This window comes from Morone saxatilis, unplaced genomic scaffold (assembly GCF_004916995.1).
Source record: "Morone saxatilis isolate NCDOM2014 unplaced genomic scaffold, NCSU_SB_2.0 Contig2, whole genome shotgun sequence".
In the NCBI taxonomy this organism is placed as follows: Eukaryota; Metazoa; Chordata; class Actinopteri; family Moronidae; genus Morone; species Morone saxatilis.
In genome coordinates, this window is record NW_023339762.1 from 24,865,556 (window position 1) to 24,891,163 (window position 25,608).

The 25,608-nt window shown below is 41.4% G+C and overlaps 1 protein-coding gene across 4 annotated transcripts in view; it reads right to left on the reverse strand.

The window, feature by feature from the left end:
• hipk2 (homeodomain interacting protein kinase 2) overlaps positions 1 to 11,534 on the reverse strand; it is a 77,871-nt gene extending 66,337 nt beyond the window's left edge. For 2 of the 4 annotated variants that reach the window (XM_035664494.1, XM_035664492.1), the window contains exon 1: positions 11,166 to 11,534. In XM_035664494.1, coding sequence (XP_035520387.1) covers positions 11,166 to 11,184 — 19 coding nt within the window. In that variant the 5' untranslated portion in view covers positions 11,185 to 11,534. The remainder of the gene's footprint in view (positions 1 to 11,165) is intronic. The other 2 variants (XM_035664493.1, XM_035664491.1) reach the window with 1 other exon arrangement.
• Between the last annotated feature and the right edge of the window lie 14,074 nt (positions 11,535 to 25,608).

Consider the following 25,608-nt stretch of genomic DNA (forward strand, 5'->3'; position numbering starts at 1 on the left):
CAACTTCCTCCCTACTGAAATAAAGAAAGACAGAAAGAAAGAGGCCTGCTAGCATGCCCTTGCTTCAGCAGAAGTAAAACGTTGAATGTGGAACAGATAAGCAGAAACTATTTGTTCTGTGCAGAAGTCTTGTGTGTGGCAGCATAAAATGAGATGGAGGGGGCTGAAAATGTGCCCAACCATAAACCAATGGCACCTGTAAACTCATGGCTTGACTGCACTACCATTGACATCCACTGTATGCATCAAGCTGTGTGGTTTTGACTACAGTTACAAACACAGCGCAGGGCCGTCCAGGGACACACACCTGATAAGCAGCCGTTCTCCAGAATGCTTATCATTTGCACACAGCGAGAAACGCCCCACTACACCACACTTCCTCTCATGTCATTAGGATCAACAATGACAGCTGGACACAATGTACTATAATGAGATCAACATATGAGAACTGCAGGCAAGAAACAGTAACCCACCAAATAAAACAACGGGGAGAACCTACAGATGAGTACACTGTGGGATAAAAATTGTATAATGGCAAATTGATTTGAGAGGGGCCAGTGCCGTATGGATTTTGTGTATACCGACTGTGTTCTGCTTTAATCTACTGACAAAGTATATGTATGAATGTGAATGGCGGCCTTGTTTGCTGCTCTTGCAACATACCACAACCTGAGGTTTTGAAAGGATGGCGGTAAGTGAAGGACAAAAGGCAGCGATATGCAAAATGAAATACAATAATGCTGATGTTCACACAGGAGCACATACGCCTGCATGCACAAACACAAAAAGCCAGGTTCCTGTGAGCTACCCATCAACATTTCAGTCATTATTCACTCTAGTGTTCAGTGGACAAAAGCCCCAGAGTAGAATGAGGTTTGTGAAGGGACCTTTCAGAGACGGAGAACTTAATTTTATTTCTAAAGGGTCAAACCTCTTCCTGGACACACAAATATAATTATATTCTCAGACAAAAGCGATCAATTGACTGAAAAAGTTAAAAAAAAAATAATAATCCACCATAATTTTCATTTTGGGTGATCCCTTGTTATTTATGCATGGGTTGCCTAATACATTCAAACAGGTATTTACTTTGCGAGGTTAATAATTGTATTAATCCCACTAATATGATTATCACATCCAAAGTGTTAAATGAGATGACAGTCTGTAATTTTTACTGCATTGTAATATGAGCGCTGTTCGAGGTTGGTGTACTACTTTTTTTTAATTTAAATTGCGTAAAGTAAGAATGAGACAGTCAAACAGTAAAAAACAGCAGGGATCACTGTCTTGGCATCGTTGCCTCACCCTGCCACTCTTCCCTGTCCCATGGAACAGACAGCTAAGAATTAGTTTTGGGTGTGCGCTTGAACTCAGGACTTAAAGTCTGCTGCTGCATTAATATCCAACAGAGACAGCTGCTATAATGCTTGTGCTGTTCACAACGCCCGCCTCCACCAAGGATGCACCCAACATCACACACACAATTCTCTGCATCTGTGCAGAATGCGTGTATGCACGTGTAACTAGGCGTCTATCCAAAGACTACATCTATGCACTTCTGAGACTCCACGTGTGTGTTAATGTATGTGTAACTTTATGACTGTTGCATCTTAGGACTCCCTTCACTATTTGTCAAAGTTATTCTGTATTAACAGCATGCATGAAACCACCACCCCAAAACACACACACAAACACACACCCAGAGGGATTACTCTGATACTCCACCCCTTCAAAACCCTGCAATGAACCCCGACAACAGAGGAACCAGTCCAACCTGACTGGGCACCTGGGGACCAATCACACACAGGCAGAGACAACACTTCCTGTATTTCCAAAACACAGCTGTAATCAAACAGCAAACTTATAGGGGTTTGAAAACAGAGGAATGAGTTGCTAGGAAAAATATACATGAATGCAAATGCTCCTTTTTTTGTTGTTGTCTGGTCTGTTTTGTGCACAGCTGGTAAGAAACTACCAGTGCCTGCCCGTTAGATCTCAGTTCCTTGCAGGCTGTCAACTGGAAACCAGGATGGTATGGTGTTTTTAAAAGACAAGTTGTGACACACAGGCCAGAGAGTTATAAGTGCTCCTGCATGAAGTCCACTTTTCACTGCCTCAAAAACCACAGACAGAGGGAGAAACAGGCAAGTTCTATCCATCTCACATCAGAGCTCTTTATGACCCCCACATGCTCCCCTGTCTCCCCCAGCATACGCCACCTCCCTATGCTCTCTGCTATCAAATACAAGCTGGGGGGGTGCACATGCCTCCCAAGGCAACAAGAGTGTGTGATATTTCAGCGGGGTGCGTGAAGCTGCTGCTTGGGGCCTATTAAGGCCACAGATCAGACCAATTTAGACTGCCTTTTTTCTCCCACTAAAATGCCTCAACATGCAGTCCTTCATGCCGCAGGTGACTCATCCATATGAACGCTCAATAAATTGTTTTAATCTCCTAATCTCTCATCATCTTAATTCCTTTTAACCCTCTCCCCTTCTGTAGCTTCTCTCATTCTATCTTTAAATGTATTTCAAAAAGTAAGGAGGCCCACCATAGTATATATTCAAACTGTTTTTAAAAGATTATGGCACACACACAAACACATGCTCACATACTAATTTAGCCAGGCATATGTGTCCTTAATCCAACTGACAGTCACATAAACATAGCTGTTGAGTCTTTCTGGCCAAAGAGCTGAGGAAATAAATATGGCTAGCCAACTCAGCCCTCTGCGTCTGATTCAGCGAGAAAATCATGGCTTCAGCCGATTATATTTACAGTGTCCTAACAGTCACAAATAGCAAAACCAGGCAGGAAATGGCTATTCTGGCCATCAGTTTAACACCCACATACTGAGTCGCCATCTATGAGAAGTACACATTTGAGATGGCTTGCATAAAAGGTAAACACCTTCAAAATGAGAATAAGAGTTGTTGGTTTTACAATTATAACCATTATGACAAACTTTGTTCAGTAAATTACATGAGTAAGAAATAGTAAATTACACAAAACAAGACCCATCGAGGAGAATTTGCCAGTTTGGTTTTGTTCCTGTGGTCTGAGTTGTTTCTGAACTCCCAGTTCAGTAGTAGCTCAGAGGGATTTTAACAGATGGAAAAGATGAGCTGTGGGAAGCCAATAAATAATGATTCATCATACTGTAAGATGCTTGACTGTGAATAAAGATAGAAATGCTAGTAGTCTGTTAGTCTAGCTGAGGTATTTTTTGTCCAGGCTATTAAAATGTTGAAAGGATCTGAGTGAGGTCCATGTTACTGAGATGGATGCCACTTAACACTGCCATGTTTATGCCCAAATGCTTAAGAATGCAGAACTCCTCATCACATGCTGCCCCAGTCTCACAGAGGCCTAATGGGGTAAAAACAACTTGCCTGGCCTGGGCCACTCTGGAGCAGTGAAGGGAAGAGAACAGGTCCGCATAGCTAAAGGTCAACTTTTGGCCTTTCTCTGGGCCAGCTTCTCTAAAAGTGATGGAGGGTTGGGAGCATGTTTGTGTGTGTTTGCAGCTGCTGGGCTTTGTCAGGGGAGCTGAGGAGACGGGCGCCTCATTGTACAGCGCTGATCCCAGATATAAGATGGAGATAGGTTAAGGAAGATGAGGGGTGAGCGCTACGACCCCCAACACCAAAATCCCTCTTAGACCGGTGACCTGCCAAACCCCATACCAACCACTAACCCCCCACAAGCACCCCTGACCTCAGGCAGTGCCCCTGAGGCCCCCAAAAGAAGGTATTCAGCTCTCCACCCCAGCTCCACTGCCTCCCTCCCTCCATTTTCTGCCTTACGTTTTCAATCTCTGTCACTCCCTATCTCTCTGCCATTCTCCCTCTCACTTTCTGTCTCTCAGGCTGAATGAAGGGGTCAGTTCAAAAGGCTGCCAGACGGAGAGCTGCTGGCTGGTCATGATGTGCCTGAGGCTTTGAAGTGAGGAGTGGATCTAAAAGGTGTGCAACCTGTTTTTTTATGCTGCAACCAGAAACACAAACAGGTCCTACTATTGCTCTTCCTGAATTCTGTTAAGTTTACCATGAAGACGTAGTTTAGCTTTGTAATAATGGGTCCCACATTTACATGAGAAGTGTAAGAGGAACATTTTCAGCAATAAATGTCACTATTGTTTCTGTTCTGTGACAACAAAAGTTCTTCAAAGCTAAAGCTAAGCAAATTGTGTGTAGAATACTCGTTATCCTTTAAAAACTCCCAGAAGCCCTTGCTTGATAATGAAACACCCTGGCTTTACACGGTCAATGCTTCTACTATAAATCTACTAAAATAAAATGGCTAAAAAGGGCTTTGTTAAAACTTTCAGAATAAAATAACAGGGATAACAAATGCATGACTATTCCCTCAAAACTTTCTGAAGATCCTAAATATTGCATTTTTAATAAAAAAAAAACAGCTATTAATTACTAATCATGCAACTGACTGTTACTAAATGTCTTCAGATTAGCTCATGCAGCAGCAAGGAAATATTTCTTACCGTTAGGACTTTCAGCGTTTTCTCATGCCAGTACTGAAGTGGTATAATTAAATCAATGATTTTTTAACATCTCTGCCTTTTCAACATTATCCCTTAAAAGCTCATAAAAGCTTGGTTTCCAGCCTTCAGCAGCAACGAAGAAATAATTTTATGTACATATGTGAATATTAAAGAGATATAGAGACCATTTTACTACATAATTCTTAAAACCTCTGAGAGATTTCTATCAGTGCATTTCATCACTTCCACTGCCTGCTCCTTTTGATGTCTAACTTGTTAGTTTACTGTGTAGTGGAACTGACTTTTCACAAGGAATACGGGATTCCTGAGAGAATCCTGATCTAAACCAAATAAAGAAAAAAAGACATCAGTTGAGAGGAGGGAGGGCTTCCTATCTGTAACAGTGACCCTCACATTTTATTTCTTGCCTGGATGTAAATGTGTCCTCACAACTGCTTTCACAGTAATAGAATAATGAGAATCGCACAGCACACTGAGAGATAAATGATGAGATTGAATAAGCAGATGAGAAGTGGAGAATGGATGTATGTGAGAAAGAATCTGAGAGCAAATATTGCACAAAAAGCATGCAAAGGAAAACAAAAAAGGACTAAAGCTGCTCATTTCCATGCCTGTTGACTCTTTTGACTACCCATAGTCCTTGTCTATTGCTGTCTCCTTTCTCTGGTCTGTGCCTTTTGCCCCCTGGCTCTGGACAGAAATGGGCTTGAGTGCTCGTCTGAGCTTTGAAGTCCTTTGGTTATCAGCCAAGCGTAGCGCTGTACCTGCAGCCATCTGTGAAGGGGCCGCCAGCAGCCACCCATCGCTCCACTTCCCTTCCATGACCGAGAGAGGTCTGAGCCAGTAGTGGTGATGGTGCTGGTAGCGGCACTTAGTCCACACTGGCTGGCCGCACATGGTAGAGCCCATAGCTGTGTCTGTGTCAATGAATACTCGAGTACCCTAAAACTCCCAACCTCAGTACCCTAATCTTACTGTGTAATTCCGTCCTCCTCTGCTCTTTTCAATATCTGACTGTAAACACTCCCCCAATCCCTCCCCATCCTCAACCACCGACTGTGTCTCTTTCCCTCGAAAGAGAAGGAAAAAATGAGGAGGTTATGAAAGGCTTGATTAAAAACTGCAAACCATTTTTCACTCCGCGCTTCATGTAGGATGTTAGGATCTTTTGTTTAAATGAAGTGGCTGTGAGTGTGGTAGTTGCCCTCACCATGAAGCTGTAGTACCTTACATCATCACTGTTGTCTTTGCACCACATTCGAGGCTTTGTTCAACTTTTAGACTTGCTTCGCGTGACATGTCAAGTTGAAAGGGCAAATGAGCCAGTGATAAATGCAGCGGGCAGCGGCAGTGTGCAATGTCAAATGGACTGGTATGGGGGGACATTTTCACAAACAATAGGATTAAGACCTGGGGCAATGTGGACCAAAAACAAGCCGGTGGTTTGGGTTGGGGGGTTAGTGATGGCAATAAGACAAACCATGGGGGATTGAGTGAGGCGGGAAGAGATTGGGGAGTCTGAGGGCTTTTGGGTGGGGGGTCATGATTACGGAGAACAAAAAAGCTACAGTAGTTAGACCTCTTCTCAGGCCAGCCTCCAATTACACACACAGACACACACACACACACACACACACATACATGGGGGCTTCCAATCTGGCCATCAGGCTGTTGCTGAAGTGTCACATGGGCACCATGTGTGCTGGCCAATGGCCTCTCGGCTTATCAACAAACAGAGCGGGATGGAAGGACAGATAAGAGATAGATGTGTGGGGGTGGGGAAGGGAAACATGGGGTGCGTGGGTGGGGGTGAGAATTGGCGGGGTCACTGGCGAATGATGATTACAAAGTGAGCATGCAGTATATGGTATGCGAGCAAAATGGACATCATGCACATGCTGCACTGTTTAATATTATCACACACACATATAGTATATGTATATAAAAACGATTTGACACCTTCAGCATATAAAGTGCCCTTTATGCTCCAGGAATCCCTGTGTAATTACTGCTTAACAGGGCAGAGTTAACAAAAAGCTTCATTCACTCAGTACTTTGTTGAGAAGCAGTAAAATGTGAACCTTTGTTTGAACTGTGGCTCTCGTAGCAGATCAAAGCAATGGATGTGTCATAAGGTGCAGAGACTCTCAGCATCATACTTTTTAACAGATGCTACGCTCGTCCTCGCTGCAGAGCAGTTACTACATTACTTTTGGCAAGTTGAGGTTTATTTAAATTCAAGACGGACATCAATTTTTTTTCTCTCTCACACTGATACTCAAATAAAAGGCCATTTTCTTAGGTAATATGGCACCCCACTGAGAACCAGAAAATTGTTTCCAAAATGCTAAAAAAGAAAGCGAAGAGAAGAAAATTACACATTTAGTATTTAAATAAGTTCAATACTACCAGCCGTGTATGTTTAAAGTCTTAATGTTTTAATTCTAATAATCAAGATTACTGTGATGTGTTTTATACCATCACATAAGAGTAGGTTTAAGTTTTTAAATGTCAATATCACACATTTTTGCTTCCAAAAGCTTCCATATAAAAGGTGTTTTAACTTTTATATTACAGGCCAGTAAGTAAAGCAACTGTACGATGCCTGTTACACTACTTTACTCCTTAACAGAGCCTGGAGTCGTTGCACTGCTAGGCAGAACCAGAGGCAGCTGTTCCCCACAAGCTGACACTATACACAGTGTGAAACAACAGTGCAGGGAAAAAAAGGCCCTTCACACATGCATGACAACCAACACGGAAATGCCTTGTGTAAGCAGTCGACAGGGTTGAGGCTCCATCCCAGCCAGCCTCCCCCTTCCACTTCGATAAAAACGAACTAATGTCAGCAACTGATGTGGTCTCCCACTTCAAGGACCTTGGAGCCCGGTTTTGAAACATATGGCAAAAGCACTAAAACAGGAGGCTTACTGACTGAGGAGAAAATGAGAATTGTAAAGTCCCCTTGCATCTCAACTGAATTTTCTTAGAGCCAGAAGAATGATGTTGTGGAGTACTGGAGGCAGTTTTACTCCAGAGAAATTTGCTGAAAGGAGAATATGAAAAGTTGAGCCTGCAGAAATAGCCAGAGGTATTTTGCTCATATTCAAGGCTGGGCCTCCTCTGTCAGACTGGCCTCTACTAACCTGTCATTTCAGTTCAAGTTGACGCCCCCCCACCCCCCACCGCCCCCATCTGTTTCCAAAACCCTCAGATCACACCTGTGAACTATTTCAGCACATCAGAGAGCTCGCATATTCCCCCATCTTCCACAGAGAGCTGCACACACACCTCATCTCACATAAAACTCACATTCTATCTGCCTCCAAAGCCTCAGCTTCTTCTACTAAATGCTTCAACAAATCAATAGCACAAAGAATCCCTCAACACTGGATTTCACTTCCTTTTCAGATAGGAAGCTTTGAATAATGCAAAAGCGATACTTGTAAAGACAGCTTATCCATTTTCATAACCCTTTCTGAGCAAACTGCCTTCCAAACAAGTCATAAGGTTATGCATCAGGTCAACAAACAGATCAAATAGGCTGCTGAGTGAAAGTGAAAAACAAGAGATAAACATTCACAATGGCACCTACAAGGATTTACAGAGTGATGACTGTTCTTTCTTTGTGAGCTATTTAACTATCACTCTTTACCCCCACCCCCCCAGGCCTTTTCCTTCCTCTGCTGTGGACAGTGAAGAGCTAAACACACCACCCTGCTTGTCATAACAGTCAGTAAAAGGAGACCCTCCTCGGTTCCCTTGACTCTGCCATGGGGTGCGGCCCCCAAAAGGCCCCCAGGGTTCTTCCTGCAATTCTAATCAAAGTTTAAAAAGCTGCAACCTTGGACTCTCAGCCTGGGTCCTGGCCTGTGAGGAAGATATCAATCAAGCGGTTCCAAACAAGCGCGAGGGGAAGAGGGAGGGAGACAGAGGGAGTTGAGGGCAGTTTCTGAGAATGTCTGGCTCTCTCTGTCCTTCTGTCCTCAGAGGAGTAACATCCCCTCATTCCCCATACCTGGAAACCACAAGGTAATTCAAAATCGCATTAACACATAATGGCCGTGTGGATGGATAAAACATTAATCTGCCTGTGATGCTGCAGTGCCTGTCACCACCATCATCATCATCATCATCATCAGCCTCTTAGTCATACTCTGTCCATTTTTCCAGGCGGGAATGAATGAATCCTCTCTGGAATCGTACTGGTTGACCCGGGAGAGGCAGCTCTGCAAATGAAGTTGCCTCCCTGCCTGGTGCCCAGCTCCGCAGCTGTCTAATCCTCTCCCAGGCCTGCCCTACAAATGGGTGAAGGCACATGTGTACAGACTCATGCACAGATAGAGACATGTGCACATGCAGCCATGAGCACACTAACGTCCATATATCTAGCCAGGGAAAAGGGCAGGCAGGCAGGCAGGCAGACAAGCAGGGTTTTGGCAGTCTCCGAATATTAGCTTTTCCACAGCTGGGGGCTGCTGGACCTGCTCCGTTCATCAGACATCCATCAAGGTGTCAGTTTGGGTTATGAGACAAAGCTCCCAGGGTGATCAGACCGCTGCCCTGCCTGCCAGCAGGCCCGCCTGATGGCCTTCTGTCTAGGCCAAGAAGGACCAAAGGCAAACACATAATAAAAAAAGGAAAAAAGCATAACCAACAAGAACATGGACACAAAGCACCACTCTCTCGACCTTGTTTATAGAAATAATTCTTAATAAATGATTATTAATGTGAAATCAAGTTCAGAAACAACAGAATCAACTTTAAACTATCAAAGGAAGTAGTTAATCAGATAGATTTAAGTTATTAGTTACCCTGTAGCTAAGAGTGAGTAATCACCATAATAGCTGCTCCCAGTCAATGTAAAGGACCCCCCACCCCCAAACCTATTTTCCACGGGAGACCTTGGTCATTTCCATGACTGTTCTACATAACAGCCCTCTCCAACACTGAGGAGGACAGGCAAGGTAATTAATTCCCCCTGCCGCCTCTTTCTCTTCCCTTCTCCTCCTCTCCGTGGTGAAGGGAAAAGCCAGGGAATGTAATTTACACTAATTACCTTTTGCATAGGAGTCTCATTTCAACTTTCCTTTTCATGTTGAAACGCCATATAGTCTCGGGCTATGCCTCTAAGCTTCAACACAAGAATCACTATATTCCTAAAGAGACATAAGAGCACTAAGTGAGGAGTTTGTAGCAGCCTTATTGTCCTCCATGATACTACATATTCTATAGTAGCCTATTACACAACCTAAACATTACTATTAGAACCCGCTTTTGCTTCTGATGTTTCTATAATGTCACTTTCACGTGTTCAAGTATTACTTTTCAATTGTTTTTTTTTCCTTAATGGTAATTTGGAATAAAAAAGAAGGGGTTCCCTTTAACACCACCAGAGGGACTAGAGAGTAGTCCAGAAGATATTAAACATGAGGCTGCTCAAAAATAAATACTGAAAACATGAAGGGTCATCATTTGCTTTGTGCAAGTATTCACTTTGCATGTGCTTCTGATCAGCATGTAAACCTCAGTTTCCTTCATTAATACTGTCAGAGGTTATCTGTCCTATTGTAGGCTATGTCACAAAAGCATCTGTGCAAGCTACAGTATAGGACTACTTCTGAATGATACATTACAACAGCTGAATTACATCAAAAGCTAACACAATGATTGCCTGCCATTGCATTATAGTAATGTCCCTGTTTTACCATACTACTCAATCTATTGCTGTTATTTGTGTACTTGCAGTTGGACCATCCACAGACCCCCGATCATGCGTGGATTACAATGGGCCGCTTGCATTGTTTTATACTGATATCCCACCTTGCAACGACACTGCAAAGCACACACACACACACACACATTGTTTGTGTGTGAATTACTCTCTTGCAATGAAAAAAACAACAACTAAATGACAGCAGCAAACAATTTGGAGAAGCATGCGGGGTTGCATTCTCTCAATTGGATTAGTCACAGCTACAATGCTGCAGCGGTAGCGAATATGCTGTATTTAAGATCGCCTTTGGTTTCCGGAAGAAAATTAAAAACACTTGAATCAATGCACCGAGGCACTGAGACATGTAAAGTCGGTCAGTCAGTTAGATTGATGCGAAATAATTGGAGCCAGAGGAATGAGAGTGAATGGAGACGAGACTCGGACCGATCGGTTCCCCCCCGACCTTCTTTCATTCCCTCTCCTTCTTTAAGCAGTGCTTATTATTTCTACCAGGAACAAACATGAGGACAGAACACAACATTATCAGGTGTCTGGACACATGTAGACTGCTGTATGTTCAACACACGCTAGTCTTTTGACCTTATTCAGGAGGGTTTGTAGCCTTATCAGCGCTATTTTAACACGCAGCTCAGACTGGCAGCCCAATCTGACTGCTAGTATTTATTCTCCAACTGTGGCCAAAAGCACTAATGCACACAGCTGTGGCTGCAGAGCTCAACTGTGGTAGCTTCACAAAACCTAATGTAAATGTCTGTTTAATGATTTTGACTGAGAGAGGAGAGGGTGCAACGCATCTCTCCTCTCCGTATCAGCCGCAATTCAATTGTATCACAATTGATACAGTAGGCTGAGTGACTGAGCCCCGCACAGGCGGAAAAAAACAGCACATTTCCAAACGCGTCTTACCTTCGTATACAGGGGCCATCGGTGCAAGGATTTCTGTTATTCATGGCAAAAAATAAAGCGGGATTTCTGTTCAAAACTCAATGAAAATCTGCCATCTTGAAACACTGATGAGAGAGTCGCCGCGGTCTCCTGCATTACTGGCCCAGTTCATTAGTGAGGAAAATGCTCATAATTCATATCCAGGCGTTTTCAAACGCAGGCTCCGATGCGAGGGAAGCGACAGAGGAGAGGCTGTGCAATTCAAATCCCGCCTGCAGCGTATTTCTGGGGGCTCAAATGATGAGCCACGATGACAGGTTTTTACTTCAGCTATTGTGCGACATGTCTGTGGAGTGAGGAGTCTCTGCAAAAGTTGCAGTGGTCAGAGCGCAGCGAGTTTGGTGTACAGTGAGCGAGTCGACCGACGAGCGAGTCGATAGGAGGCAACGAGGAGGTGGCATCACTCTGTGCCTCCAAAACAAATGCTGTAATTACGCTCACATCTGCATCGCAGTCATCGTCAGCTTTTCGCAGAGGTATGTTAGGAAAGCGTAAGAATGTCGAGCAACAATTTGTGGCATTGAAGAAGGGAGAAAATGAAGAATAAAGAGAGTATCAAGCACTATTAGGCAAGGCAAGTTTATTCCTTTGACACCTTCAAAGTGCTTTACATAGGGGAATGCATTTAGAACAACGATTAAACCACAGTAAAAGGGAAATATTAGAATAAAATAAAGGTAGAAAAACACAAAATAAAATACAAATAAAGAAGATAAAGAAAAGAAACGCAGTTATTGTGCACTTACAGGCCTACTATAGTACTACACTACTACTTATTAGGCTATTCATGTTTTATTTTTTTTATTTCGAGAATGAAATATGAGGTTTTTATTCTCCCTGCTTATTTTTGAATGTGGAATGTGTATGACTTTAAAAATTATTATGGTTTATATTTCGTGTTGTTGTGAAGTGTAGGCCCACACTGATTGAAAATAATGTGTTGTAATGTGATAGTCTACTACAAGTACTACTACTACTACTAATAATAATAATAATAATAACAACAACAATAAGAAGAAGAACTTAGAAAAACATAGAAATCAAGTAAATTGGTTGGTTAATTACTCTTATATTGTGCAGTTGTGTGGACATGATGTGGACTGTCGTCAAACAGCTGTTGACATTATTCACAGCCGTGCAAAGTGCATCAGGGTCGGATGATTCTGGGTGCGTTTGCTCATGCCTGCGTGAGGCTGAAGCGCTCCTACAGTAGGCTACAGTATGACGACATGAGATTTGCACAGAATGAACTGGAGCGGAATCGGATTACATAGGCTCACACAAATGTGAGTAATCTGTCATTTACCAGCGACCCCAAAATGCACTCACAGCAAATACGCGCACCAACCTTTAAATTAAACATGTCGATGTAGACATGTGGGCGGTTGTTAATACAGCAGTGCATTAGAGAGGAGCAATTTCACCTTATAGCAGATTAAAGTAAACACTAACCTGAAAATAAATTTGAAAGCATTACAGGTCTGCGTAGAAGTGTTTGGATCTCACCAGCGTGGGGCAAAGATTTAAAGTAGTATTAAATAACCAAGTACTTTATCACAGAGGTACATTGTCTCACTGTGGAAAACCCATCAGTGGTGATCTATCTTCAGCATGGTCTAAGCCATACAGCTTTGCAAGGAGTTATGCATTTACTTATTCGGTTTAAGTATGTCAAGTATGTCATCTGACCACTGCACGTCTCCTGCAGGAGATGGGATGAGGTCTTAGAGGCCCAAAGGGTGTACACAACTTGTTTAGTATTAGAATACTATGTAATGCAGGTCTCCCATCAGCAAAGCATTGTTTATTCATGTTACATCCACAACAAAAAAACATTGGAACTTTCTGTGGATATTGGAATAATGTGGGATCCTATTCAATATTGAGAATATACTGAATATACAGTATAAATACATAACAGTAAGTTTCCTTACCATATGTTTAGGTCTGTAATTATTCATAAAATGTCTTATAGCATGGTGCAGTGTCTTCTTCTAAGTCTTTTTGTAGTTGCATTGTGGCTTAAACAGACCAGCAGGTTGTGGAGGGCTAAAGTGAGGATTTGGCAATGAGGAAAAAAATCCTAATTTCTGTTTCTTAATTGCTGGCTTTAGAGCAGGGAAAGAGCTGGTGCCAGTCTTTCTCACGAGGAAGTGTGTGTGGTATAAAGAGCTGTAAACAGTACGGTTCTCAGGACAACCACACCAGAAATAGAGAAATAAAAAAAATGATTCTCCTTTTCCCCTAACCTGACCAGATTTATTGACCTGATTTATTGTGTATAACCAAATAACTGCTGCTATCTTCTCTTTGGCCTTTCCATTCAATTATAAAATGGCCGAATGGAATAGTGAAACGTGTTCTTCCCCTTTTCTTCCCCTGTTTCCTTAAATTCCAATTGTTACAGAACTATGATCATTCTTTAAATGTACCCTCTTTTGTATTTATATTATTTTTCTCACCAGGTTAAATGTAAAGATTCTAGATTTGGCAAAACAAGTACACATTTTCAGTAAATTATTCAAACAACTTATTTGGAGATTAAAAATGTGAACACAATCAAAATGTTTATTATAGTCATTGCAAAACTGTATTCATTCTCAACTATGAAAGTAGTTGAAAGTTTAACCAGGACGCGCTCTGCAAAAGGCATTTCCCAACATTTTTGGAAATAACATGAACAGTTCAATTTCACCTTTCACTTCCCAACAAGGGTTTTATGTGAAACTGGGGACTTCTATAAAAATCTGTCTGACTGCTTGTGTTGCTTTCGTGAGTAGAATACGTCTATCTCAACAAAAAAGTTTTTTAAACAAGAAATGTTACTGTCACAGAGAGGAATGATGGTAAGAACTGCGAGATTTCTGTTGTAGAAAAAATGGCTTTACTTTTCTCCTTTCTTTTGAGAAGGTTTGTAACAATCTTTCAACAAGGTGTGCAACAGGTAATTAAACCAGTGCTGTAGCACCCCACTCAGGCCAATCACTTAACATAATTTTCAAAATGTCCGAACACAGGAATCATCATGACCTGAGGTTTCATTAAAATCCAGTCAGGAGTGTTGAAGACAGTGACAAACAGATGATGACATGTTGAATGGACTGACAGACAGACAGACAGACAGATGGTCCGGGGCAATTGAACTGAATTAATTCAGCTCTCCTCCAGATCAGACCAGAACTACAAATCTTAGTGAGTGACAACGCACAGGCTGACGTGGGGCATGTGGATATATCCTACACAATAAATCAGGTAGATCAATAATTAATAAGAGGTGAGAGATTGACTGTGAAAGTAAGCCAGAGATAAGTAGAATAATACTGAAAATTTGAGGATTTTCTATCAAATATTGACTGAGTTGTTATGTTATTTTAGGAAATAAAAGGGCCTCAAGCCACTAGGGCCCCAACTACTACTAACTGGTTTTTCAGCTATAGCATACACAATACCAATACTTATTCCCTATGCCACTCCTCTGTAAGTGTATTTACATGTTCATTTTCAGTTATCATCCTGTTAAACAGGTCTGTCCTTTTTTGGTTGATTTTTGACCGGTGGAAACTTTTCAAGCTCCATTTTGAACTCATGAAACACATTTACATCAGGGTCCATGGCAATCTTCTTTGACTACACATTCATTCTTACATGTCTTTATTTTCAAGCTTTTTGCATATTTTACACATTCATCGCAACAGTTTGAATTGAGTAACTGAACATAGATTAATTTGATAAAACATGACTGGAAATATAATTGTGTAAGGCATTTAGGCATCAGATATCAAAGATATAATTTTCCTGTTTATTGTTTTTAGTAACACGTGCCTTCCCACGTCACCTGCAACAACTGTAAGATATGTTTTCAGTCTGTGTTATATGATACCACATTCTCTGGGTGAGTAAAGACTATAAACTGTCATTAAGTACGAAAAATATGGAACATACGCAGCAGATAGAATTAAAACCACTGTAATTATAGAGACCTACAGTGTATTTACCCACTACTGAGTTGTACTGAGTATTGGATGCTACTGTTTGTGTTGACACAGGACAGAGTGCAGCTTGCAGAGTTAGAGGACACATACACTTTACCACATGGAGTTAAACACTAGTTAAGTCTGGTTAGAGTGCTGTTGTGTTGAGAGTACACAAAAACTTTCTGCCTGAACTTTCATGAGAAACACAACATGAAAATAAATATTTCAGCTCTATTATTACACAGCAGTTGCCTTTGTGCTTCGTATACTGTTGGCTACCACTCTTTCATTACCTTGTATTGCCTCGTACTTGTTCAGGTGTATCTTATATGCAAAACTGAGTTGCGTAGGTGGTCGTATATAAATAAATACCTCCTCTCATCTTTCATTATGTTCATTTGGCCTGCGTACTTCTTTGAAAATGTATTTTAAGGGAAATCAAGTAACCCAAACACTGTCTTTTCTGTTTTCCCTCTGTCCTTCCTCTGTCTGTGGAAACCATGCTCAGTTGCAGCTAACCTCTAACCTCTTGTATAGCACTGAAATCCACTGTTTAGTCCCACAGGTCCAATTATTACCTCATGCATCAGAATCAGGGTTTTTTCTTGGTTCACTGACATGGATGACATCATCGACTTTTAAATTGACATTTCTATGGGAAAACACTTTTACCCAGCTAGATTGTGATGTTAGATTGGTTTGAGGGGAAACAAAACATGAAAAGTGAATTCCTGTTTGGTACAGTGGCCCAATCAGTCAGTTTGCATGTGTAACATAAAAAATTATGCATGAATATGTAAAGTAACATATGCGGATGAGTAATTAGGTCATAAAACATCCAGTCACAAACGCTGGAGGCCTACAAACGTATATTGATGTATGCATGTTATCAGGCCTGCATGGTTCCATGCTGTATGAGCATTTGTGATGTAGTGGTCATGAACATGTTTCAGCTTTCACATCACAAGACTTATTATTAATGAATTTCCTCTCAATGACAATTAAGCTTCATAATTAACTCAGTAAGAGGTACCCACTTATATGCCGGAGTATTCATTAAACCATCTATTTGTCTTATAAACAGCTGATAAGCACTTATGAGGAATATTTGTTAAAGGAGGAAATAAAGCTATGACAATAAAAACAGGACTTTATAAATTGTTATATGAATGACAGCTCTCCTACACATTTGTTTTTTCTTTTCTGTTTTGTGCAAAAGCCCTTTTATGGTTTTTGTTGGTATGTACAAGTGTGATGCTTTTCCTGCCTGTGAGAACTGGTGGTTTACCAGGCATCCTAGCAGAGTAAACAGACTTTAAAATTCGTCTGACAATGATTTTGGCATTGACTACCTTTTTGATTGAGCTACTGCATTTCTTTAACAACAAACAAGCTGCATAAATTACAACCAAAAGCTGTAAATGATTATCCCATATGCTTCGCACGCACCAATGCATGCCATTCAACAATCAAGCAATTTGTCATGCCTTATAAAATCTAGAGCACGTTGAATATCTTCTTCTCTTTTTTAATTTATTTTTTCAGTGTTAGGCAATATGTTTCCCAAAATGTTCTTTTTGTGTTGCAACGTCCTGTTTTGCGTCTCTCTGTGCTTCAGTACTGCTTGTTCTTACTGCTGCTCACTACTCATTACTACTTCTGCCTGTGATGGTCTTTGGATGTTTCTGAGAGGTTTATCATTGACACAGTGTTACTGAGGACAGGACGGACATGGCCTCCTGGGTCACAGTTGAAGGGGAAGGGTGAGAGCTCTACCAGGCTTCAGACAAAGCTGCTGGAACAAATAATTGACAGGTTGCCTTAGAAACCGACCAACTAATCTGCATGAGACCAAACAGCCTTGTAGCAGTCTAAAAAGATGTAGCCTACACTAGAAGAAAGTAGCATTTACTGTCTTCATTTCAAGTAGTACAAGGTTGCTTATTATATATGGTACACACCATGACTAATTCACTTCAACTATAATAATTGATTCAACTATAATAAATGATTACGTAATTTTATTACGTAATCATTAGAGGCATCCTTCAAAATGTTGACACATCAAGTATAAACAGCTCTTTCTGTTTTTATGTCATGACCTCTTTGCTTTACATCCTGCTTTTCTTCTTTTTCATCCAAAAAAATGCTATCCATCTCCAGTTACATGAAGTGTCATTGCCACGTATGTTTTTACAATTATCTTTTTCTGTATTTTTTCTTTCTAGGAGCTATGATCAAGCGCTGGTAGTGTGCCACTGAGAGGTGTTTCTCCCATCATTGAGGCTGTAATTGATTTCTAAATGTATTTCATGTCGAGGCCAGTGGGTTGTCTGTGTCAATCAAACTCTTCCTCATCTTTCTGGCGCTTTCTACTGGTGAGTAAATATGTTCAGCCTTGAGCTCGCTGACAACCAGCCGAGACCAGCTAAAGGTGGTTACTGCTCTTGCAATGGTCTGAGCTGGATTTTAATGGGCACTGCTGGTCAGATGCTGTTTACTGTAAGTGGATAGATCCAATCGCTGATGGTGGTAGACCAGACAAAAACAGCTTAACTACCATTATTTTGTTATAAAATTTGGAGCCTCATGGCCAGATGATGGTCAGTTGCCAAGCCTATGGTGTGTCAGCTGTTTGATGGGTCACCAGCTTGACTAGCGTTTAATATCTTATACATCCAGTAAACACAAATTACACAACATTAAACCTTCCTAGACACGCAGATCTTTAGTTAAAGGGTCATGTTTTTCTGCTGAATACATATTGCACAACACGAATAATGCTGGGGACATGAGTCCTACATCAACAAGGAAATCAACAGCTACTCTCTGTTTGAAAATACGAAGTGGCCGGGAGTTGAAGGGGTATTCCAGTGATTTTCTACATAAAGCTCAGTTTACTCATCATGGGGAAGTCTGAGAAAATAACCCCAATGGTGTCACGAGGGTCACATACTTAAGTTAGAGTTGGACTTGAGACTTCAAATATTTGACTAAAAACCTACGTTATATATTGAGTTTGAAAAAACTGACCAGTAGGATGTAGCGGTTTTGAATCTTGACTCATGCAAGGGAAGGGAAGTCAGGGGCATCCCCCAGTCTAATGAGAGCATGGCAGTTGCTAAAGTGCTCCTTTAAGCTACTAAATTTAAAATGTCCAAAATAGCATAATAATTTGAATAAAAAAGTTATATGACTTTCACTAAGGTAAAAATATCTCATCTGTAAGCTCTGACATGGTACCCAAAGAGCTCTCGGTCCATCCCATCATAACCATACTTTCCCATCACAACCTCTGTCTATCATGTTAAACACATTCAAGCAAAATGTGCAGACAACACATATGGGTATGGCATCTGGGCCACTCGTGGGCTACAGTCCCAGTGCACAATATACATTTACTGTGCACTCTCTGTGTCTGTGCCTATTTTACTTGGGTCATCTGGTTTTGACCCTTGAAAATGAAATTGAACCTCCATGCCAGTAGGGGATTCAAATGTCAGACAAAGCCTTCAGGTTTCAGTGTAATCACCAGTATGGACTGACCAAAACCAACGCCCCTAAATCTGAGAAAGATCTTTACACATTAGCCAGATTTTGCATATAACCCAGCCATGCACGTTTGATCACACTACCGAAAAGAGGGAAAGAGGCAATGCAAACCCTCTCATGCACTTTCTCTCTTTCTATTTCTGAGCACTGTTTAGTGCAACAACAAAGCTTATTTGCAAGCAGAGTGCTTGCCATGTATGGTGTACCTTAAAGAGACACCCAAGGTTTCAGCTCCTCTATTGTGGGATGAATTAACCACTTAATATGTAGTACTTTCATTCAGTTGAAAAGAAGCTCTGTACAATCAAAAGTGCTTTTGATCCAACTTATGCAACTACTGAAAGTGGTGTTTATATTTGCGCTATTAATACTTATGCATATGCCTATGCATATACACACGGGCATGTTTGCACACACGTACAGGGGCACACATGCATGCACAGAGAGACAGAGAAGCAAAGACAAACCGTGTCCATAACATGTACATTCCTGTCTGTTTGTGAAGCTGCAGCTGCTGTGGAAGTTATGTAACCGGCTATCAATATAAATGATGACTAACTTAAAGAACACTGAAGATAAAATCAACTTTATACAATCATACACAGTACAGATGTACATACAGATGTATACATGAGCTTAAACTGCATGAAAACACTGCATGAAAGCAGCTGTGCCCTCAAGATTAGAAATGACAGGGTTCAGGGAAGTCGAAGTCTAGAGACAAATAGAGAATTACCCACACTTTCAACTTCACTCCTCAGCAAAACAAACTAAAGGTTGTGTCCTTGAAACACAGCCTGTCAGTGGTTTCTCAAGTGCTGTAGGCCTATGCATTACCGATCCTTTCTCCGTCTGATATACAGAACAGCACAAGCAGTGCATGCCCTGGGAAATCAAAAAGCATCTCTTGTTTTCACAGAAAGAATGTCTCTCCTCTTCCATTTCCTTGAGATGAATGCTCTCACGGTCTACACGCCAAAGCCGTCAAAGAGCATTAATGATCGTTATCTGGAAGTGGCTTAAATGCTCAGCTGAAGCAGTTTAGTACACACACACATAAACACAGAGGTAGGGGTGTTTTTTCAGCACGAGGAGAAAACATTTCCTCCCCTTGGGGCCGTGGGCTCAGCAGAGTGTGGTAGGCAGACTGGGTTTCACACTCCTCTTCTGGGCAGGGTTGAACCCCTGGTGAACTCTCCTGCAGTGAAGGCAGAGCACTGACTGAATGACTGATTGACTGACCTCACCTCTTGCAACCCCAGACAGACCCAGCCAGGTTCGGACTGCAGCACTTACGTCTGTATTGGGGATCACAGGTTAGAGTGACACCTGCTGGAGCCCAAATATTGGGTAATCTTTATACAGAATAATTGTTCTGTTATTTATGATACTGATGTATGATTCTTGAAGGGATTTTAAACTCCTCTAAATTGTGTTTTTTTGCTGCCGAAATATGAAAGAAGAAAAAAACTGGCAGAAAAACCTACTTGCAGTACTTGCTAGAAACTAGCCGGCTGCTGTGCCCCAAACAACCTTACATACAACTACATATCCTGTTTTACTAAGAGAGAGGCATTTGTGGCTCTGAAAATAGAAAAGGGAGGTACGCTTTTACCACTCAGGGCACTGTATGGTTTGGCCAGCATGCTGAATGTGTCTTCCCACAGTGTGTCCTCATAATAAGGAACCTGGTAGCAGGATGAATGTTGTCTGAAATACAATGCCCCATGGCACAGTGACTACCACTGTAATCCCTCTTCTCTTCTGCTTTCTCCCATAAAATGCTCTAATGATAGCTAATCACTTAAGCTCTGTAGTATGCTGTGTAACTAAAGCAGAGTCCACTCAGGGTCCCAAGGTTGCAAGTGGAACTGATGACATATTCTCAGATGATCTCACAACAAGCAAGCTTTAAACTGTTTTGCTAATCCAAATGGCACATTTTGCTCATGGACAGAGTGACTCACGGGTCATAAAGACAAAGATGATGCTGATCTTTTTTTAAGGGAATGAGTTACATTATTTATCATCAGAGTTATTGAAAAGTGGCAATTAGATTTAATGCAGTCATGAAATTTTGGCAGAACAAACCAAGACCAGTTTAAATTAGATTACAAACTATATGACATAAAGAGTCTGAACTATGATAGATAAAGTTACAAAACGTGATTTCGCAGTAGCAATCTGCAAGAGGTCTTTTCCTGTTTTTCCAGAGGACAGATAGGATGCTTATCCCGCTGGGAGCAAGCAACTGGATGCCTCTGCAGTGCAACTGTTGAGTCCTTGGTGGTGATAAAAACACTCAATGTCCTGTCCAGATTGTTCAGGAATGTTGGAGAGGAGCTCAGTGATCCATATGTTCTTTTCCACATGGCGCAACTATCTGGACTCTTTAGATCACATCCAGACCAATGTGTTTCATTAGAGCTGGCTGTACACGCTGCCTGTTGAGGATTAAGTCTATAAATCACAGCTGAGTTACTTATTGAAATCAGCAGCAGGATTGTGCAGAGATATTCTCCAGTAAATCTGAATCGACTAATTGCTGACGTGGGTAGTTGCAAGATTTTGTTGTTCACCGTTCTGCAGGAGTGTTTCATTGATGGGACAACAGTTTGTTAGGGGGAATGTGTTCCTCTTTGTGTGTGTGTGTGTGTGTGTGTGTGTGTGTGTCAAACGTGGCATTAGGGTACAGGAAGTTCAAAAAGACACCATTACAGAAATATAAAGCAGATTGCCCACACTTTTTGTAATGCAATTCAATTCAAAGGAATTGCTATGTGGCAATAATAATAATTATAATAACTGTCACTCACCCACCACTATTAAACATCCACACATCATATCAGATACTCATCTTCCCGTTTAAAGAGGTAACTTTGTTAAAATGTTTAGCAAGCTATTAGATAAAACAGTAATAAAAATGTAAATGGACGTTTTTCTTGATTATCACGAATAATAACATAGCCACAAGCTTACTATGACTAAAGTATAGTCTTTTCAAATATGAGTAAATACTAGCAACTGTGGTATATATTTGCCAATAAAAAGCTTAGGAAGAAGAGTTGGAAGAAGCAGAACATGGTCAAAAAGCTAACGCCTGTACACTTACTCCATGCCAAGTTTAATTATGACAACAATTCGATCTTACTTTGATCTTCGTCAGATCAGAATGCTTGAAAAATGGAAACCACACATTTATACACATGCACACCAGTCCAACCAATGGTCAACCATTCAAATGGCCCAAGGGGATGACGTCTTAAAACAACAATTTAATAAAGCCCATAGAAAGATACTAAGAAAAATTGTAGTTCCAAAGGCAACAAGACCATAAGAAACAGCTAAAGTTATGCAATTATATATTATTTTCCAGTGCAGTTATGAGAAGGCAGGAAGAGACCAACAGAGGCCTACATGTTACGTATTGTAAGCTTATGGCAGAATAGTTGTGTATGCATGTATTTTTGTCTTGTTTCAATCAAGACACATTTGAAAATTGAATTTAACCTGATCATCTTTGTTAAAGCTGTTCTGAAAAAAATTGCTTTACATCTAGTCCATCCACTACCTCCACCCCTTAATACACATATGTCCATCTGTGCATCCGTTTGTTCAGTAAGTGTGCTAAAGAGGAGGAGCTGCTAGCCTTTACAGTCTCTGTAATAAGCAGGTTTTCTCTTTGCTCACAAAGGGTGAAGCCCTGACAAGAGAGTCAGCAGCTTCTGCTAAGGTGTCAGAAGACTGTGTACATCATAAAGCAACCCACTGTGTCCACCCTTTACACACACACAAAGACACACATGTGGATCGCCGTTATAGTGGACATTTGACAGGTCTGCTGACTAGGCAGCCCCATTGACCTTCCACTCTCCATGTGCAGTTTGACTTGTTGTCACAGGCTGACCTGCTGAGTGCTTATTGTTTAATTGGGGCTCAATGTATGGCTTACACTTTCTAATCATATCGCTGCACACAATTCTTTTTAAAATTTCCTTGACGAACAAATGACAAGACTGAATGTGATCAGTAAATTGAGAATCAACCATCAGAAGAGTAGATCATCTAGCAACCAGAAACTACTATTTTCTAGTATAGTCAAGGTAGAAGCAAATCCAATGCTTTTTCATTTCCTGTTTTGTCTACTGTTGGAGAAATTTACATAAATGCCGATATGACTGATAATGATGATCCCATTGACGGCATAATATGACTTTGGAGCTTTATGGAGTTTCATAGATAATATCTCACTCCACAACTTCCTTATAAATGAATGAACTATGCAACTAAAGAGTGACGTGTTTTTAGATTACAGCCGGCGAAGTACAGTGTAATTAATGGGGTCAGTACAATATGCACAGATACATACACTGACATGTAGTTAGGGAATAAGGGGGTAATGTTGTGGGAACATTTAGAATTCATACCATAGGCATTTTTAAATTGGATACCTATTATACTATTGCATGATTCAGTATCACCTACAAAGTTACAATTTGGCTTTCGGGAGGAAATTAAAATAGAAGACAAAGTATTTTTAACTTAAGGGTACCTATTCTAATATTTCAGAATAGGTCATTTAAACTGTAAATTGAGAAGAATCCCACAGGCATTACTGCCTTTCATCAGTAAAAACATAAAGGTGTTATGGTCATACTGGTATAGATTATTACGTGCGTCAACAGTCAAACCTTATTTTGACAATAGATCCTGGTAAAGTGAACCTGTAAAGATCAATTTGACCTGACGGAGAACAGCCCTTTATCTATTTCTGTCTCTCTGTACCCCTGTCTACTGTGGCTTAATATTTGCCTTTTTTAAACATTCAGCCATCAAAAGATGAGACACTCAGCACCTCCTAGCAACAGGAAGAGGGTCAGCCCCCCTCAGAGAGCTCCTGTTAATCTCTACCCTCGTCTCTGCCTTTACGACCACGCTGACGTCAAAGGCCAGGCCTCTGTTATTGTTTCTCGAAGGATTGAAGTGCCTCAGATGCGGGATTCACACCAGCATAGTGCTTCCTGTTGGAGTCTAGAATAGCTGTCCTCTTTCTCAGACTGGCAGCGATCGTTGAAGTCACCTACAGTACTGTATGTGCTGAGAGGGCGGCTTCGTGACAAGAAAACCGGCCCCCCAGGGGGGGGCCCTGGCTGTAAATATCGCTGTTGTTGTTGAGGTGGATGATGTGCTCTGTGGGGAGGGGATGCACAGTGCTGTGTACGTGTGTATTTGTATGTGTGTGCTTGTGGGCAAGAGCATAAGAGATGGTACAGGTAGTGAGGATCCATGTGTATCACAGCATGTGGAAAGGCTACGGCTTAATGGTCACATGCATCTTTTTTTGCTATAGGAAGAGAGGAAGGCAGGTATGAGTCTTTCTGTGGTCTCACCTGACTGATAGCACACTTGCTTCCTTGGTACTTACGTATGTCTAACATATGGCTTAAAGGATCTATGTGTAGGATTCAGTGGCATCTAGCGGGAAATAAGCAAATTGTAACCAGTTGAATACAGATCAGTGTGTAGAAGAAACTATGGTAGCTGCGAAAAATGCAAAACACCCTATCTAGAGCCAGTGCTTGGTTTTGTCCATTCTGGGTCTCTGTAGAAAAACATGGTGGTTCAATATGGCGGCCTCCATTGAAGCGGACCCACTCCCTCTGTATATAAAAACGACTCATTCCAAGGTTACAAACCAAATGATTCTGATTGTCAGGTAAATATAATGACAACCTAACTATGAATATCATATTTGATTTCTACCTATAGATCTTCCTAAATCTTAGACACTGGATGTTTAATAGATTCAGAAGCATAGCCTTTCTCTTTTTCTCTCATTTTCCCTTTCCATTTTCTTTTCTGTTGTCTCTTTCCTTGTCCACTGCTCCCTATCTTCTGTTCTTTGTCATCCGTCCTCTTTCTTTTAGAGGAAAAATATTCCCCCTTTTCCCCTGCCTCAGTGGTTCATTTCTGTCTTGTGTTGTTTGTGGAGGCTCAATGGAGCGTCACTTACTGGCCCCTCGACAGATTCCAGACTACACACTGCAGCTGCGGCTATAGAATAGACGTTAGAGCTGGCACTGCGTTGCTCCAAATTACTCGCTCTGCTTTCAGTGTTTAAATAATGGTCTTAGCACAGAGTTAATGGCAGTAGTGGGAGGCCAAGTGATGAACACACTGTTTTCGGTGCAAAGTGTTCCAGCTAGTGCAAGCTAAGGACGACCCAGGTCCCCGGGTTAATAGGGACCGGGGAGTGATATGTTGTCTTAATGGAAATGAAGGCTGCTTGAGGGAGGACATTAACGTGATTCTTCCATGTGTGATGTTTTGAAGAAGTGAATGTGACCATTATTTTCTCCTATTACTTTCTCTTGTTGCATCTTTTGGGGGGATGGGTATTAGAGAGAATGGGTTGCAGTCAGCTAGTGCCCTTCTGTTAACAGCGTTAGCTTACATGCAAAAGAACAAAAAGCGGCACACTGATCAGTGTGCGTACATCAATGGGTACAATGTGTTCCTTTCTTTCTTTCAAATCTTCCTCTCTTCACTGTGTGCTCCTTATTGTAACTGTACATATTTAAGACACAGAAAGAGACAAAGTACGGGCATTCCTGTCGACGTGCAGCAGCTTCCATTTTTTTCTGCGACTTCCAGGCCTGTGTTGTGGTAAGAGATTGTTTCATTAGGGGAATATTCATGGGTGGGGAGTGCAGGCACAGTTATTGATGCAGCTCATTGGCTTTTTGTGAGGCACAATGGGCTCTCTTGATTGATTGCACTAGACGGCCAATGATGTGACACAGAGGAACGGCAGACATGTAGAACTATGAGCTATAGACCGAGATAAACCCCCACTGAATGCACACATTCACCGCACA